Source organism: Rhinatrema bivittatum, chromosome 12 (assembly GCF_901001135.1).
Source record: "Rhinatrema bivittatum chromosome 12, aRhiBiv1.1, whole genome shotgun sequence".
NCBI classification, from domain to species: Eukaryota; Metazoa; Chordata; class Amphibia; order Gymnophiona; family Rhinatrematidae; genus Rhinatrema; species Rhinatrema bivittatum.
In genome coordinates this window covers 67,076,647-67,093,360 of record NC_042626.1, presented here as the reverse complement: position 1 = coordinate 67,093,360, position 16,714 = coordinate 67,076,647, and the positions used below count along the sequence as shown (strand labels likewise).

Genomic DNA, 16,714 nt, shown 5'->3' with positions numbered 1-16,714 from the left:
GAGAGGAAAACCCTCTTACCCCTGGGTTCAGGGGTGGCCAGCTCCGCTCCTCAAAAGCCACAAATGGGCCTGGTTTCCAGGAGATCCACAATGAATATGCATGAGAAAGATTTGCATACAATGGAGACAGCCCATGCAAATCTCTCTCATGCATATGCCTTGTGGATCTGCTAAAAACCAGGCCTGATTGTGGCTCTGGAGGGACAGAGTTGGCCACCCCTTGCCCTAGAACAGAAATCTCCAATCAGAGGGTCCCGCAGAGAAAACAAGGAGTGGCCCCCTCCTGCCCCGTGACGTGTTCCCCTCCCCCCAGGGGCCTGGCACTTACTTTTTAATGGTACAGGCATCTGGGCAGGTGGGGCACTTCTCGCAGGTGGTCCCGTAGGAGCCAGGCTGGGTGCAATCGCACTTGCCGCAGATGCACTGCCCGTAGCCGCTGCAGAGCAGGCCACTGCTGGCCAGGCAGGTGTCGGTCCGGGTGGTGCAGTTGCAGTAATCTCCTGTCCAGTCCGATTCGCAGTTGCAGTCCCCGCAGTTGCACTGTCCATGGCCTGAGGCAGGATGGAAATGCACCATCAGCAGGGGAAGGAGAGGTGTGAGGCTGGGAGGGGGCCCATGGGAATAGCGGCAGCGGTAAGTCACCTAGGAACATTTTACAAGCCCTGCTGCACCCACACTTCAAGTTTCCAGTATTTTTAGCTCTAGAGAAGCCACCTGATAATGTACCTAGGTCTCCCTGTCATCAGCAGCTCTGCAGCTTTCTCTCTGATAAACCGAGTGCTCGGATCATCAGGACTCTGCTTCCTGCCCCATTTCTTCCAGATCTTTGGTTCAGCTTCCCTGGCACTTTTCCCCTTGCTCCTCTGGGCTACTGGCTCCATCGGATCCAGACTCTGCTGGCATTTTCCTCGTCTTTAACCCTTCCTAGCCCAATCATCGCCATGACACTCCTTGGCTAGGGACCACCGACAGCAGCTCCCTCTGGACCCTGAGTCTGGCCGGGGGGGGGGGGGGGCGGGGGGTGCGGTCACTGTTGTGTGTTGGCTGGGAGTCCCTCTCTCCCATTCCTGGAGTGGAAACACAACCCCCGCCAATCCTGCCCTGAATCCAGTGCTGCACATCATAACGGGCCGATTAAAAGCCTTCTCATAACCCCCACCCCCCACCCTCTGGTGTTTCTTCTAAGCCAGGCCCTGGCGGGGCTTTGGGGCAGACCTGAGTCAGCCCTTGGACCCCGTGCTTGGTGCAGAATTTGATCCAGCTTTGCCCCCTTCCTTTCTAGTGTTCTCTCTCCCTCCCCCCCAAAAGAATTGGAGGAGGAATCTTGCAGTTTGCTATATTTGGGATTTCTCCTCCTGCTTTTAAAAATGTGGGCCCAGTCCACCAACCCCAAAAACGATGTCCATGAAAGAATGCGTTTTAGCTCTGTCGGGTGGGGGCACTGGGAGGAAAAGGGGGGAGGGGTGGGGGGGAAAGGGAGGAAAAGGGGACTGAAGTGACAACGGGGAGAGGGAAGGAGACTGCCAGTGGGCTCTGGCTACACGAGCAGGGGACCTTGGTATGGGCCGGGGAGCCTTTCACATCCTCTCTCACCCTCCAGCACCAACTGGAGGAGCCGGGCAAAACTTAATGGCAAACTGAACTGGCTGAGACTGTTCCTATGGCCCTTAAGAAGGTTGCAGAGTTCAGGCTACTAAACGCAAGGAGAATCTCCCTGGCTGCAGCGTTAGGTAAGTCCAACTGCTGGAAACCCGTTTACACCAGGGTGTTCATTTCTCCCCCTCCCTTTGCCTAAGGGAAAAAAAAAAAACCTCTACACCAAAGCCCTGGTACAGATCCTTCCAAGAAATTCCTGAACGCCCTGCCCCCTGGGGTAGGACATGTACTGTAGTGTTTGTGACTACGTACAAAAACCCACAATCGTCAGCTCTCTCTCTCACCTCAGATAATATCCATCTTTTCACCCTTCTTGACCTGAGCCCCTGTCAGTAGGAGATCAACCCTCAGCACTGCGGGGACCTTCAGAGAATCCCACCACCTCTCTGAGCAGCTCTCTGGGCTCAGTAAGTCCCCGGAAAGTGAACCAAGCTCATCTCAAGGACATACGTTGTGAGTTTTTGGAAGCGGGGATATCAGGGCCCCCAACCCCCCTTCATATAACGGGGATCACAAGGTGTCCGAGCCCCAAGAGATTAAATGACATCAATCCCGGTCTGAGAGCAAGGAGAAGACGGTGGGAGGATTCCCCAGGAGCCCACCCCCACCCCACATCTACAGGAAGATCTCCTTATTTGCACTCACTTTCTTGGGTGGGATGGGGGGGAGAGGAGGGGAAGAGACAGCAGATGGGAGGGTTGAAGAGAACAAGGTGGAAAGGGAGAGGGGATAGAGGAAGGGAGAGGGGAGTGGGGAGTGGGGAAAAGGGGCAGAGAGTGCGTGGTGGTGGGGAGGAGAAACAGGGAGCGAGTGCTGCGGGAATGAGAAAGGGGGAGGGCTGCAGAGGTTTTCCGTCCTCTGGCTGGACCCCCTCTGGAATGCGCAGCCTAATACACCAAGTCTGGCAAACGTCCAAGCCCTGGGGGCCATCATTTTACAACTGAGGTATTTGTGTTTGCTTTTGCTTAACTGGCTCTGTTCTGAGCTCCAGCCCTCCCTCTCCCTCCCTGCAAGGAATCTGCGCTTTGAGAAAACAGGAATGGAGAGAGAGGCTGCACATTATAGAGAGAGGGAGTGGCAGCAGGCACTAGAGATGGTGGGGAAGAGGCAGTAAGGGTCAATGAGGAGAAGGGGGCTCACATTAGTGTTTGACAAGCTGAGAAAGTGGGGGGAAGTTGATAAGTTACAAATCTTCTGAAACATTTTCTTAGTCTTATAGACTAAGACCTATTTGGTAAACTTTCCAGTACTCAGAGTTTACAGTGTTAAGTGCCCCACAGTACAGTCTATCACTGTCACAGTCTCTTTTTTGTGGACCTTATGCATATGATCTTCCTTACTGTCCTCCTCTGATTTAGCATACAGCATGCAGATAATAAGATGGAAGATAGAAACACAGGCCTGGTTAAAGTCCCGAGTATGCTTAGCACACAGAGCTGGGGATCAAGATTCTAATCCCACCGCTTCCCCCAATTTACTGTGTAACCTCCAGCAAGGCCCTGCACTCATATTTCCGGTCCCCTCTGGCACCAACTGTGTAGACAACTTTTCAGGCCTCACCCCTGAAAAGGCAGTGTTTGTAGACAAATCCGGCTCCTCCCAGAGGATGGCCTCACTCCAGTTCTTGCTTCACTTCTGTGTTGCTAATCCCTGGCCCCTGATATAGGGTCTCAGCCTGCAAAGTCGCAGGAAGCAGCTTTGGAGGGGAATTACTCAGTGCACCGGGGCTGGTGACCCTCCTGCGCTTCTGCAGCTCCACAGGGTGACAGGGAGGAGCGCTGCAGGCCTCTAATCTTTACATTTTGTAAATGTCGAGGATGCTGAAGTGACAACAGTGATGCAGGTTTCCTCTCTTCCTCTCTTGCCAGCCCCCCCCCCCCCCCCCCCCAATTCCATTCAACAAGCTGCTGGTGGAGGAGGTGCTGGGGCTCATTGCTTCTGCTGCTGGGCAAATCGGAGCCCATTTACCTATCAAGCAGGCCGATACAGTGAAGTCGTGCAAAGCACGGGCGCTCAATGTTGAGCACCTGCTTCCCTAACGCACGCTCAGCCACCTCTCCTGGGCCCGCAATACAATATTTAAATGAGGGGGTCGCACTAAGGCGGGGCTAGGGGCAACTGCGCACCCCTAGCGCCTCCTTGGCAGCCCCGGAGAAGTGGTTGTCAGAGTTAAGAAAATGGATGCTCAATTTTATGAGCGTCCCTTTCCCTAACCTGTGCACAGGCATGGGTTAGGAAAATGGCTGCTCGTTAATTAAGCGTCCCTTTCCCTAACCTGACCACCGGCACTTTTTATTTAACCTTTTGTTTCTTTTTAACTTTTTTAACCTTTTGGTTCCTCCAACTTAATATCGCCACGAGGTTAAGTTGGAGGATGTACAGAGAGGCAGTATTTCCTGCTCTTCTGTACACTTTTTTGGGCCGCTCAGATCTTAACGCCTGCTCTGGCCTGGCGTTAATTTCTGAGCGTACAAATGTGCGGATCGGGCACACACTTTTTTTTTTTTTTTTTTTATTTGGGGCGAATAACTAATAGCCTCATCAACGTGCATTTGCATGTGATGAGCACTATTAATTTCGGGGAGGGGGGGGGGTTGGCACGCGTTTTGGAGGCGCCAAACCCCTTATGGTATAAGGGGTTGTGGATGCGCATCCAATCACGTGTTAAAACAAACAGTGCGCTCAGCTGAGCATGCTTTACGGCATCGGCCTGCAGATTAGGTGTGGCGCTTCCTTTACTGTAAGCACAGACATGCACCATAGCATGGCCCCCGCCAGCCAGATCTAGCCCCGCAGCTCAGGCTGATCCAACCCTGCCTGCAACTGGGATCCACCCAGCCCTCCTGTTAAGTGTTTTCTCTTTTAGGATACCGTCAAGTTTCCGGTCCCAGTCGGATGGAGACCAGCGTTGGCCCGTGACTATGCAGGGCCCTGCTGCATGCCTTTTCAGGAACCAGCTGCTAAGGGGGGCCCTGCCTCTTCCCCTCCCCCGCCCCCGTTCGGGTCCATACTCACCCGAGCACATCTCGCCCTTGTACCTGGGGCAGGAGAAGTCGTCACATTCGCAGAACTTGCCCCACACCCTGCCGAAGTCGCTGTTGTGGCAGACGCACTGCCCGCAGATGCACTCGCCCCGCTGGCTGCAGGCGGGCACGCTCTCCCGGGGGCTGCAGTGGTCCTGCTGGGAGGGGCTGTACTCCTCCTCCGAGCACTCGCAGTGCGGGCCCAGCCAGCCCGGGTGGCAGAGGCAGATGCCGCACTCGAAGGTCCCGTTGCCCCCGTTGCACTTCTCGCTGTCGGCCACCGCGGTCTCCTGGCAGGTGCATTCGCAGTCAAACTTGACGGTGACGGTCAGGGTGTCCTTGAAGCCCACAGGCTTTATCGTGAAGGTCTTCTCCTTCTCCTCAGGACAGCCGCGAACCTTGGCCTCAATGCTAAAACTCACCTAAGGAGGGAAGATGACATCAGAGTCTTCCTTGCATGTTTCCCATCCCTCTCTCTGTGGCCCGAGCTAAGTCTGGGCTCTTTAGCCCCCTCTTTCATCACTTCACTCTTGCCCCCCCCTTTGTATACACCCTGCACCTCTCCCTCCCCTCTCCCCATGGTACTTCTCGCTTCCTCTCCCTGCTTCAATACTGTGGCTCGCCCTCCCACCCCACAACATTGCCAGGCACTCTCACGTACCGTGTCCCCGATCTTCAGCCCGGAGCAGGACTTCAGCCCTGGGATGACCTCGCTGTTCACACATGTGGCGTTGAAGGACAGCGACAGCTCCTCGGGCAGATCGCGCACCTCCAGCTCTACTTTGGAACGGATTTTCTGTGTGGAGAGGAAGACAAGAAGGGTGAAGAGTGGATGGAAGGATGGATGGACAACTTACGGAAGAAAGAGTGGAACCGTTTGTGTGCAGGATGGCAACAGATCCCCCAGTGAGACGGGCGGTCACACCTGGCAAAGCAATAGTTACTGATGTGTAGGGTGCGTGTGAAAGGGGATAACTGGAGATGTGTGTGTGTGTGTGTGTGTGTGTGTGTGTGTGTGTATGTAGAGGAGGCATCTTCTGCCCCGGGCCACTGCAGTGTCACCCGGTATGTGCCATGCTTTACAACGGAGCTGAACTAACAAGACAGAAGCAGCTTCTTTCTAGTGTGACTCCCCTTAATTTTAATGCATCTTGGTATTCGTATTGGGGGGGGGGGGCAGGGTTTGGGCAAAGGAACTGATTGAGTAGAAGGCATGGCCAAAAAGCTTCCAGTGGCCCAACTTTGGATTTTATCATGCACCTTTCCAAACCCATGCATGGGGCAAATTACATTCAGGTGCAGTAGATATTTCCCTGCCCCAGAGAGATTACATGAGGGACTTGCCTAAGGTCACAATGAGAACCAGCTAGATCTGAGCCCTGGCTTCCCTGGTTTTCAGCCCGCTGCTCTAACCACTAGACTACTTCTCAACTCCTCCAATGGGAGAGGCCACTTAAAACCAGGAGATAACACTCTTAGGTAATAGCCATGACATCCTGTGCAGTAATCCCTGTTTGTGCTCATGCTTAATGCCAGACAGAGACTGTGGTCAAGGCATGAGTCACCTCATAGGAGTCCACTATGAGCTGAATGACGTTGCTGGAGTCTTCAGAGAGAGTCCCTACGGTGGTGCCTGGGATCAACTCGCTGTACATCTGGGGAGAGAATGAAAGAAGCAGTGATTGTAGATGTACAAGGTGAGGGCAACTGCCAACCCTGCAAGGGATCCATTCTCTGTGAGATCACCGATCAAGGCAGCGTAAGCCACAGGAAGTCGAATGTGAGCTCCAGCAAAAGGAATCTTCAGGAGCAGGTGATCTCACTCATGTAAGGATTCCAAGTATGGTGAAGGCCAGAGCCTGCCGTAGAGCAAATGACATTCTGGGCAAAAATTGTTGATGACTCAACTGATCTCCACTCCTGAGTCCTTGGGCTGGATTAGTGGGGGTGGGGATGCATGCACGCTCTCTCTACAAGTGATCAAAGGGATAGGGTCCCTCGTCCCTAGCATCAGCAGCTCCCACTTTTTTGACCCCCCTCCCTCAGCATCCTCTTCCCTGTCTCTTACCTTCCCTCCACCCCCAGCAACTTCTCTCCCGCCGCTTACCCCCATTCCTGGCATCTGGCTCCTGCCTCCTTCCCCCAGCATTCTCTCCCCTGACTCTTACCTCCTTATTCCCAGCATCCTCTCCCCACCTCTTACTTCCCTCATCCCCATAATTCACTCTCCTATTTCTTAAACCCTCCATCTTCTCCTTCCCCCCTCCCAGCATCTTCCCTTTGCCTCCTTACACCCAGCCTCACTGCTGTCACTGCCTTTCCTCCTACCTCCTCCTTGGGCAAGATACCTGTCTAACAGCAGAGCTGCTTCCACCACGCCTTCCTGTCTGCGCTGGCCCTGCGCGCATGTCCAAAGTTCAGGGGCCGGCACTTCCCGTATGCCGATTTCACGGGGCCCAGGACCAGCATACACGGAGTTCCGGCTTGCGAGTTATGAACATGCGTGCAGGGCCAGCACTGACGGGAAGAAACAGTGGCAGGCAGGTTCCCTCTACTCCCGCTGCCGGTGCCAGGTCTGGGTCTGCACAGCCTGAACTCTGACCAGCCGTGCACACACACACACACCACAGAGGGAACAGTGCTGGTGGTGACCTCGGATCGGTGGCACCCCAGGCGACCAGACGAAAGCCGGCTCTGGTCCAAGCCCAGGAGCATGATGGGTCTCTCTGGAAGCCTAAAAGCTCCAGAAAGGCAAAGGCTCCAAATAAGACCACAGAATGTAGGAGTCATTTTATCACTAGAACCTAACATTTCCTCACTGGTGTTTCCACTGCTGCCCCTCACAGATAAATCCTGCGGAAGGGGAGAAAGAGCTCTTGTGGGCATCGGTTGAGCCTTCAGTAAGGGACCATGAAACCCTTATCTGATTTCATGGTGGTTCTTAGTTATTTCTGGAAACGTGAGAGTTTCCCATCTCTAGTCTTCCTGGCAGCTGTGACGGGGGTGAAGCCATACAGGCAGAGAAATGGCAGTCAAAGCTTAGGAGATTACAGGGATCTCCTACTAGCTCAGCTAGGGGTGGGAGTGCATTTCCTGTTTCTAGACTGACAGTGGGTGGGTGAGAGAGGAGGTTTGGTTTGGCATCAGAACATGGCAAGCTTGAACTGCAAGTTAAAGGGGGGGGGGGGGCAAAGGATGGGGTAAATGGTACAGCCTGTAGCTGCAGCCCCCCACCCCAGCAGGTCCGGCTTCTGGAAAGCAGGCGTCTCATCCACCGCTCCCCTATCCCACCCAGCCCCTCCTCTGGGCAAGGAAATGTACCTTGTACAGGTCCACGACAGCACTCGTCACAGCGAAGATCAGGTTGATGTTTTTTTGAGAAAGCTTCTCGGTCATCAGTCCCAGCGATGGATAATCCTGTCATTGGCAACGGAGAGCACAAATCTCTGAGTCTTATATGTGATTATAAAGATTCACAAAATTCTGACAGGGTTAGGTAAACTTCAGGAGTGGCTGACGGGACTATCCCTGCTAGGGGGGCACTGTTAGAGCAAAGTGTGCCGATGCAATGCGATCTTGCTCTACAGTTCTGGGGGAGGGGGGGGGGCAGAACTCCCATCCCAGTGCATTCTGGGATGTAAAATGTGCCACAAGCCAGTCCTGAGCATCACTTTATCCCCCCTTCATGTGATTTTTCTCTTTCATTTTGATTTTTTTCCTGTTTGCTGTTCCCACCCCCACCCTGACCACAGTTCCCGTAGCCTCTCCTGGCCTACAAATCCTTTTGGGATAGTTTCCATGAAAGATGCAAATTCCTTCCTTTAAGAAAAAGCCCTCACACAAGCCATCAAATGGGAGGGGGGGGAGGCTTAATTAAATTATTTGCATTTGTGTGGGAGAGGGGCCATTGAGTCTCACCTCTGGGTCCCATTCATATTTTCCTGTAGCCGACTGAACGCACCTCCGCTGTAGCACTTACCAAGGTGGTAGAAGCAGAGTAATGGTTATTTGGCCCAATGTGGCATTGCCCGTCATTAGGCTGCACGATCCCCGCCAGCCTCCCGTCCAGGGCAATGTGGGTCTTGGCGTCCGTGGTGAAGACCAAAAGGCGGGAGGCTTCGTTCCTCCACCCTATGTTCTCCTGTGGGGAAAGGCAAAAGACTGACTCAGCCCTGCAGATGTTAAAACCCTGATGGGAGTTCAGAAGAAGGGTCCCAGAGTCATGCAAGGGTCTCACTGACTTTGGTGAATGTGTGAAAGGCGCTGAGGCCATCTGGCAGGGATCTTGATTTTCTAGAACTGGATGCAGAATATTAAACTCCGTTTTACATCCTTACAAGCAATGAACTTGACACGGAGGCTAAGGAATATGGTAAACTAATTTGAAGAATCAATGCCCCTCGCAATATTCCAAAGAGTTTATTTTTGATTTGGGTGGTTTAGTTTAAGATGCTCCAGAAACTGGAGGGCGAGTGGAGCAGGATGCAATTGCTTTAGGCCCTGGAAGGTCCATCAGTCACTATGTGACCTTGAGCAAGCCACTTGCCCTTCCTGAGCTCAAACTTACATTGTCAGCTGTATGGAGGAGGAACATTGTAACTAGGTGAACAAGTAACAAAACACTGTTATTATTGGCAGACTGACCACTCTTCCATGAAACAAAGCAATGTTCTGCAGCTATTGAGCTGTTTCATAGAGTGGAGGAGTAGCCTCGTGGTTAGAGCAGCGGGCTGCGAACCAAGAGAGCCAGCATTCAAATCCCTCCTTACGACCTTGGGCAAGTCCCTTCACCTTCTGGGGTAAGAGAAGTACCTGAATGAATCCGTTTTGAAAGGCAGAATATACATTTATTTAAAAAACAAAACAAAACCCCTCTTACATCGCAGACAGTGGCCTGTAAGATGGCATCAAAACCACCCTCAGGGGCATCACGATTGCGGGACACGCTCTGCTTCTGCACCTCCTCGTTGAAACGCTTGACTTGGTCGGTGAGTGCCAGGACATGTTTGTAGCCAAACATCGGCAAACAGGTGGACTGGATCCTAGGAGAGAGACACAACAGTGGTGAGTCCATGTTCTACCGGCAGAGTAATGAATCCAGAGCCACCAAATTCTAGACTCGGATTCTAGACCCAGCCACTAGTCTGGATTGTTGGGTGCGACCAGTTGACCTGACACTGTTAGTGCACTCCCACCCACTCCTCAGTTGAAAAATGGCTTCCGCCTTCAAATGTTGGTGGCCTTTATGGCTTAACAAATCGGTTACAATTTTTATTTATTTTTCGGAAGGTAAAATAATTCCAAGCATCCACATTCAGAGGCATTCTTGTATTTCTGGAAGTAAAAAGAACTCTAGTAGTGAGGGAGATTCTGCCAGTGCAATGGACAAATACTGCACAATAAGGAAAAAAGAAGCTTGCCCTGTCTTGCAATTGTTTCCCAAAGCACCAACAATTTCATCGCAGAAGCCTTACTTTATATCCAAATCAAAAGGCAGCTCCACTCAAATGAATGTTTCTTCTTCCCCCATAGAACAGAGTGACTTTCTTGAGGCTCAGGTGGCGGAAACCAGAACGTTTACCGTGAAAGGGCTTCCGGTGCTGGGTTTATGGCTATCTTGGATCTCTGCCAGGGCATTTTTATATCTATCAGTAGATAACCTGCTCTGAAGCTCTAAATGTTGACATATTTTTGGGACTCTTTACTGAAAATGTTAGATGGATACTTGCTATGTGCTTCTTTGTGATGCGAGTGACCTTGGACTGATGCCTAGGTCGTAGTTTGGCCCCCTTACAATTAGCTGCTAATAATAATATTATCCTTGCTTTTCACTTCAAAAGAAGCCATTAAGTGCACAGCCAGCACTGAGAAGCCCTGCCTAGACACCCACCTTCTCTTAGCAAACCAGCCCCTTGTTCGAGAAAGTGACATTTTTCTTGCTTCGTCTGTCCAAAAATGTAGACCAGCATATTTAGAAGGAAGACGACAGCCTGACCCTAGTTTCCCCAGCACGCTTTGCCTCCCCACTTTCTGAATAAAAAGGGATGGCCTTTGGGAGGAACAGTGACCTACTTGAAGCATGGGTTTTCAATGGCCTCCTTGGGAGAGATGTACATGTATGGGGACATGGGCTTGTCCACAAAGGCTCCAAACCCAATGCGAAGGTTGCTGGTCACTTTCCGCATCTTCTCGGTCAGGTTGGTGCCCAGAGTTTGGATCTTTTGCAAGTCATCCTTCATGGAATGTGAAAGGTCCATCAAGTAGTAGATGTCCACAGGGTAGTCTTCCACTTGACGCACCTGAATGGAGAAGGTTTTGGCATCATCTGAAAGAGAAGTCAACAAGTTTAGGGGCTTCTTTACTAAAGGTTTTCCCATTTTCTGTCTGTGGGGAAAATGCTTAGTAAATCAGGTCCCTAGTGTTGGTTGCTGGGGCTGCTGAGATGAAAAAAGTTAATGCATGACTAAAACAGGGCCGGAAGCAGGTCTACCAATCTCCTTCCTGAAATCATGGCCATTGGAGTACTTTCAGTCTAGAAACACAACCCAAGTTTTATGTGGTGCCTCCTCAACAATAATCTAATGCTAGCTCATCTAGCCACTTCTGTCTAGTCCTGATTTTATAGTGCCAACCTAATCTGGTCCTGCTTTCCTTGTTAGTTGGAACTCTATGATGACATGAAGTTGGAACAAAAATCACCATCACTGACATGTCAGATTATTGAGATACGCTTTGGTCCTTACCTGGCCGCAGGTGGAGTTCAATCTTCTGAGGACTCATCTGGGTGATGTCTCCTCCTGAACCTTTGTTGCTGAGAGCCCTGTTCTCCAGGACATTGAGGCTGCTGACTGGTGACTCAATGGCATCCTGCCTGCAGCCATTCTCAATCAGCTTGCTTAAAATGTCACAGCGAGGTGCCCCCCTCTCCAAATCCTGTTGGAAATGCAGTCAAAACAGAACCTAATCAGAGAAGTAGTGGATCAGAATTTACAGACAGGGTTGGTCAATGGTCATAAGTTGTTGGATGCATGCGAAGACTTCTGGGAACTGTAGTTCCATAGAAGATACCTGCTGTGCTTCTCTGTATGGCCAAGACGATCATATTTGTGTACCAAGAGAGAATGCAAAAGTATCTTTTGAAATACTCATGTTTGCTGCCATGTCCTTGAGAGTTCTGCATATCTCCTTGTTACTCCTGGAAGGCAAATAACTGGCAATAGTTCCCAGGGCAAATGCATAATCCCTGCAATTCCACTAGCCAGATAACATGGTTCTGATGATATTTTTGTAATTTAAACACAAAATCCCAAGTCCTTCTACATGAGATGCATTCCTTCAAGATGGGGGGGGCCTCAGGAGCTCACCTGATGGGGTGCAGGAAGAGCTCGCTGAGAGTCACCTTCTACCTCAGGGTGTGTGTGGGAGGAGCAACAGGCATACCAATGGACAGGGTTTACATGGTAGTGCATGTAAACCCTCAGATGTTGATGTTCATTTTCTGGACCAGAGGAGGCATTTAAACAGAGCTCCCAGGAAGGGAGCTTGGGTCATCTCTGGATAGAGGGAAGCCATTGGGCCTTTTCTTTTGGAAAGACCTGTAGGTTTTGTGAGTCACAAAGTTGTGGGCTTTAACTGAGCTGGTCCTGGTTTTCTTTCATGCCCATTCAACCTCATGTGTGGATTTTTCTTTCTCTGAGTGATGAAAGGGATCATAAATTGCAGAACACAGGGATGTGTTGTAAAACCTGGACCAGTTTACTATAGCCTGGAGGAACAGGAGCCCTGGAGAATCAGACACTGACGTACCTTATTTCCTTCAAATATCAAGAGGAAAGAAAGACAGAATTAACACTATAAAATAAACATGTTGAACAGGGATTGTCCCCTGGGATTTATCAGATTTAAAGATGCAATTTGCCAGAGATCTTTCTTTACATTTTTAAGGGTATATTTTTACTTTATTTATTTTTTTAATTCTAAAAAGTCCATGCACTTGAATGCTGGCAGGCCTGAAAGCATTAAATGGAACACATTTTCTGCCCTTGAGAGCTTGCCAATTCCAGATTTTTTGGAATCCAGAAAGAAAAGAGACAAGATAAATCTGAGGCCCTGCCCTGGTGAATCAGCCCAAATTCTGACCCAGCCTGGGAGGTGATGACCCTAGGACTTCCCGATTGCAGGAGCAGCCTTTCTATTTAGCTAAGCCAGGCTGGCACAACTTGTCCTCCAGGAACCCAGCTGACATGATTTTAATCTGCAGAAAGGAGCTTCTTTGGCAAAAACCTGGCGATTCCTTCCACCCTTTTCCTGTATCATCCTGGAGCTTCTTTCCTGTCTTTCACACTGCTCACTCCTTCCCTACCCCACCTAAATCCTTCACTTTTTAGTCAAAGTTCCCCTTTACTATATCACAAAAAGGACTATTTCTCTGACCATTTATCTGTAGCCTTCCACAAAGCATTCCAAAAATATTTACATACCAGAAATACATGCAAGCAACTTTCCTATCTAGGCACACATGGTCTCTCCCCACTCTTGTCTTCCCTCCCTCGCGCGCGCTCTCTCTCTCTCTCTCTAGATACAAACAAAGTCTGACCCTTAGAAATGAAAAAGGAAACTTATCACCGAAAAAGGAAAGAGAGAGAGGGACAGCCAAAACAAGGCAGAATATTTACAGTTCCCATCCACTGAAGTGCTCATGCAAGCCACAGAAGACATAAATCACCAGGCACAGGGAATCTTTGCCTTTTCCTGCCATTTTCTAGGCAGCTTCCCAGCTAACATCTATGACAGTTTCCATCTTGATTATTCCAAAAAGCTTACAAGGTTCTCTGGTGCTTTTCATCTCCTCATATGAAGGGAAGGGAAGACTTTTAAAAGAAATCTAAATCGTAATGTCAGTGGTATCAGACATCTGTAAAATTAACTAGATAAATATTGGGGATTAATAACCCACAAACTCCCTAATCCCAGGGATTACTGATCCATCTCAAGGTCTCCAAAACCTCCCTAACCTTAGGGGTTACTGATCCATCCCAGGGTCTCCAACACTTCCCTAACCCCAGGGATTATTGATCCATCCCAGGGTCTCCAACACCTCCCTAACCCCAGGGATTACTGATCCATCCCATGGTCTCCATTAACTCCCTAACCCCAAGGATTACTGATCAATCCCAGGGTCTTCCACAATTCTCTAACCCCAGAGATTACTGATCCATCCAAGGATCTCCCACAACTCTCTAACCACAGGAATTATTGATCCTTCCCAGGTTCTCCAAAACCTCCTTAACCCTAGGGGTTACTGATCCATCCCTCCCTAACCCCAGGGATTACTGATCCATCCCAGGATCTTCCACAACTCTCTAATCCCAGAGATTACTGATCCATCCAAGGATCTCCCACAACTCTCTAATCACAGGGATTATTGATCCTTCCCAGGTTCTCCAAAACCTCCTTAACCCTAGGGGTTACTGATCTATCCCTCCCTAACCCCAGGGATTACTGATCCATCCCATAGTCTCCAATACCTCCCTAACCCCAAGGATTACTGATCAATCCCAGGGTCTCTGACAGCTCCCTAACCCCAGGGATTACTGATCCATCCCAGGATTTTCCACAACTCTCTAATCCCAGGGATTACTGAACATCCATGGTCTCTCACACCTCCCTAACCCCAGGGATCACTGATCCATCTCAGGGTCTCTGACACCTCCCTAACCCCAGGGATTACTGATCCATCCCAGGATCTTCCACAACTCTCTAATCCCAGAGATTACTGATCCATCCCAGGATCTCCCACAACTCTCTAACCACAGGGATTATTGATCCTTCCCAGGTTCTCCAAAACCTCCCTAACCCTAGGGGTTACTGATCCATCCCTCCCTAACCCTAGGGATTACTGATCCATCCCATGGTCTCTGATACCTCCCTAACCCCAGGGATTACTGATCCATCCCATGGTCTCCGATACTTCCCAAACCCCAGGGATTACTGATCCATCCCAGGATCTTCCACAAATCTCTAAACCCAGAGATTACTGAACATCCATGGTCTCCAACACCTCCCTACCCCTGGGGATTACTGATCCATCCCAGGATCTTCCACAACTCTCTAATCCCAGAGATTACTGATCCATCCAAGGATCTCCCACAACTCTCTAACCACAGGGATTATTGATCCTTCCCAGGTTCTCCAAAACCTCCCTAACCCTGAGGGGTTACTGATCCATCCCTCCCTAACCCCAGGGATTACTGATCCATCCCAGGATCTTCCACAAATCTCTAACCCCAGAGATTACTGAACATCCATGTCTCCAACACCTCCCTAACCCCAGGGATTACTAAACCATCCCAGGGTCTCTGACACCTGCCTAACCCCAGGGATAACTGATCCATCTCAGAATATTCCACAACTCTCTAACCCCAGAGATTACTGAACATCCATGGTCTCCGACACCTCCCTAACCCCAGGGATTACTGATCCATCCCAGGGTCTCTGACACCTCCCTAACCCCAGGGATTACTGATCCATCCCATGATCTTCCACGACTCTCTAACCACAGGGATTACTGATCCATCCCAGGGTCTCTGACACCTCCCTAACCCCAGGGGTTACTGATCCATCCCTCCTTATTCCTAAGGATTACTGAGCCATCTCAGGGTCTCCAAAACCTCCATAACCCCAGGGATTACTGATCCATCCCATGGTCTCCAACACCTCCATAACCCCAGGGATTACTGATCCATCCTTCCCTAATTCCAAGGATTACTGATCCATCTCAGGTCTCCAAAACCTCCCTAATCCCAGGGATTACTGATCCATCCCAGGGTCTCTGACACCTCCCTAACCCCAGGGATTACTGATCCATCCCTGACACCTCCCTAACCCCAGGTATTACCGATCCATCCCAGGATCTCTGACTCTTCCCTAATCCCAGAGATTACTGACCCATCCCAGAGTCTCCAACACCTTCCTAACCCCAGAGATTACTGATCTATCCCATGCTCTCCAACACCTCCCTAACCACATGGATTACTGATGTAATCCAGGGTCTCCAACATCTTCCTAACCCCAGAGATTACTGATCCATCCCATGGTCAACACCTCCCTAACCCCAGGGATTATTGATCCATCCCAAGATCTCCCATACTTCCCTAAAACCATGGATTACTGATCCATCCCTGACACCTTCCTAACCCAGAGATTACTGATCCATCCCATGGTCTCCAACACCTCCCTAACCCCAGGGATTACTGATCCATCCCAGGATCTCTGACACCTTCTTAACCCCAGAGATTACTGATCCATCCCATGCTCTCCAACACCTCCCTAACCACATGGATTACTGATGTAATCCAGGGTCTCCAACACCTTCCTAACCCCAGAGATTACTGATCCATCCCATGGTCAACACCTCCCTAACCCCAGGTATTACTGATCCATCCCAAGGTCTCCCATACTTCCCTAAAACCATGGATTACTGATCCATCCCAAGATCTCCCATACTTCCCTAAAACCATGGATTACTGATCCATCCCTGACACCTTCCTAACCCAGAGATTACTGATCCATCCCATGGTCTCCAACACCTCCCTAACCCCAGGGATTACTGATCCATCCCAGGGTCTCTGACAGCTCCCTAACCTCGAGGCTTGCTTATCTGTTTCAGGGTCTCAGGTATGTGTGGTGGTCCATGTGAAGTTATTACATTCTGCAACAAAAACTGTGGAGCCATAAACCAATCCCATTGGCTGAACAGAGGGAACCACTTTACTGAATTTAAAAAAAAAACCTGGATCAAAGACAATTCTCAAATTTCTCCTGGATGTAACAATCAGGAAAGCGGCCAAAACGTTCCCAAAATATCTCCATCAATTTTATTCACTGTGGGTGTAGGTCTCCGTTTCTAACCTCCACTTCTGCATAAGTGAAACAGAGAGAGAGGTCCCAATGCACAATGCTTTCTTTCCCATAGACACAAAATGGGGAATCCCCCGCAGCTGGCCCAGAGAAAGAGAGATTGAAGGAAGTTGACA

At 50.2% G+C, this 16,714-nt stretch overlaps 1 protein-coding gene across 1 annotated transcript in view; it reads right to left on the bottom strand.

Moving 5' to 3' along the window:
* ITGB3 (integrin subunit beta 3) overlaps positions 1-16,714 on the bottom strand; it is a 37,744-nt gene that overhangs the window by 7,429 nt on the left and 13,601 nt on the right. The window contains exons 3-11 of the mRNA XM_029574174.1: positions 11,423-11,612; positions 10,752-11,004; positions 9,559-9,721; positions 8,659-8,820; positions 8,001-8,096; positions 6,245-6,334; positions 5,341-5,475; positions 4,672-5,101; positions 329-551 (exon numbers count right to left, since the gene is read on the bottom strand). Coding sequence (XP_029430034.1) covers positions 329-551; positions 4,672-5,101; positions 5,341-5,475; positions 6,245-6,334; positions 8,001-8,096; positions 8,659-8,820; positions 9,559-9,721; positions 10,752-11,004; positions 11,423-11,612 — 1,742 coding nt within the window. The remainder of the gene's footprint in view (positions 1-328; positions 552-4,671; positions 5,102-5,340; positions 5,476-6,244; positions 6,335-8,000; positions 8,097-8,658; positions 8,821-9,558; positions 9,722-10,751; positions 11,005-11,422; positions 11,613-16,714) is intronic.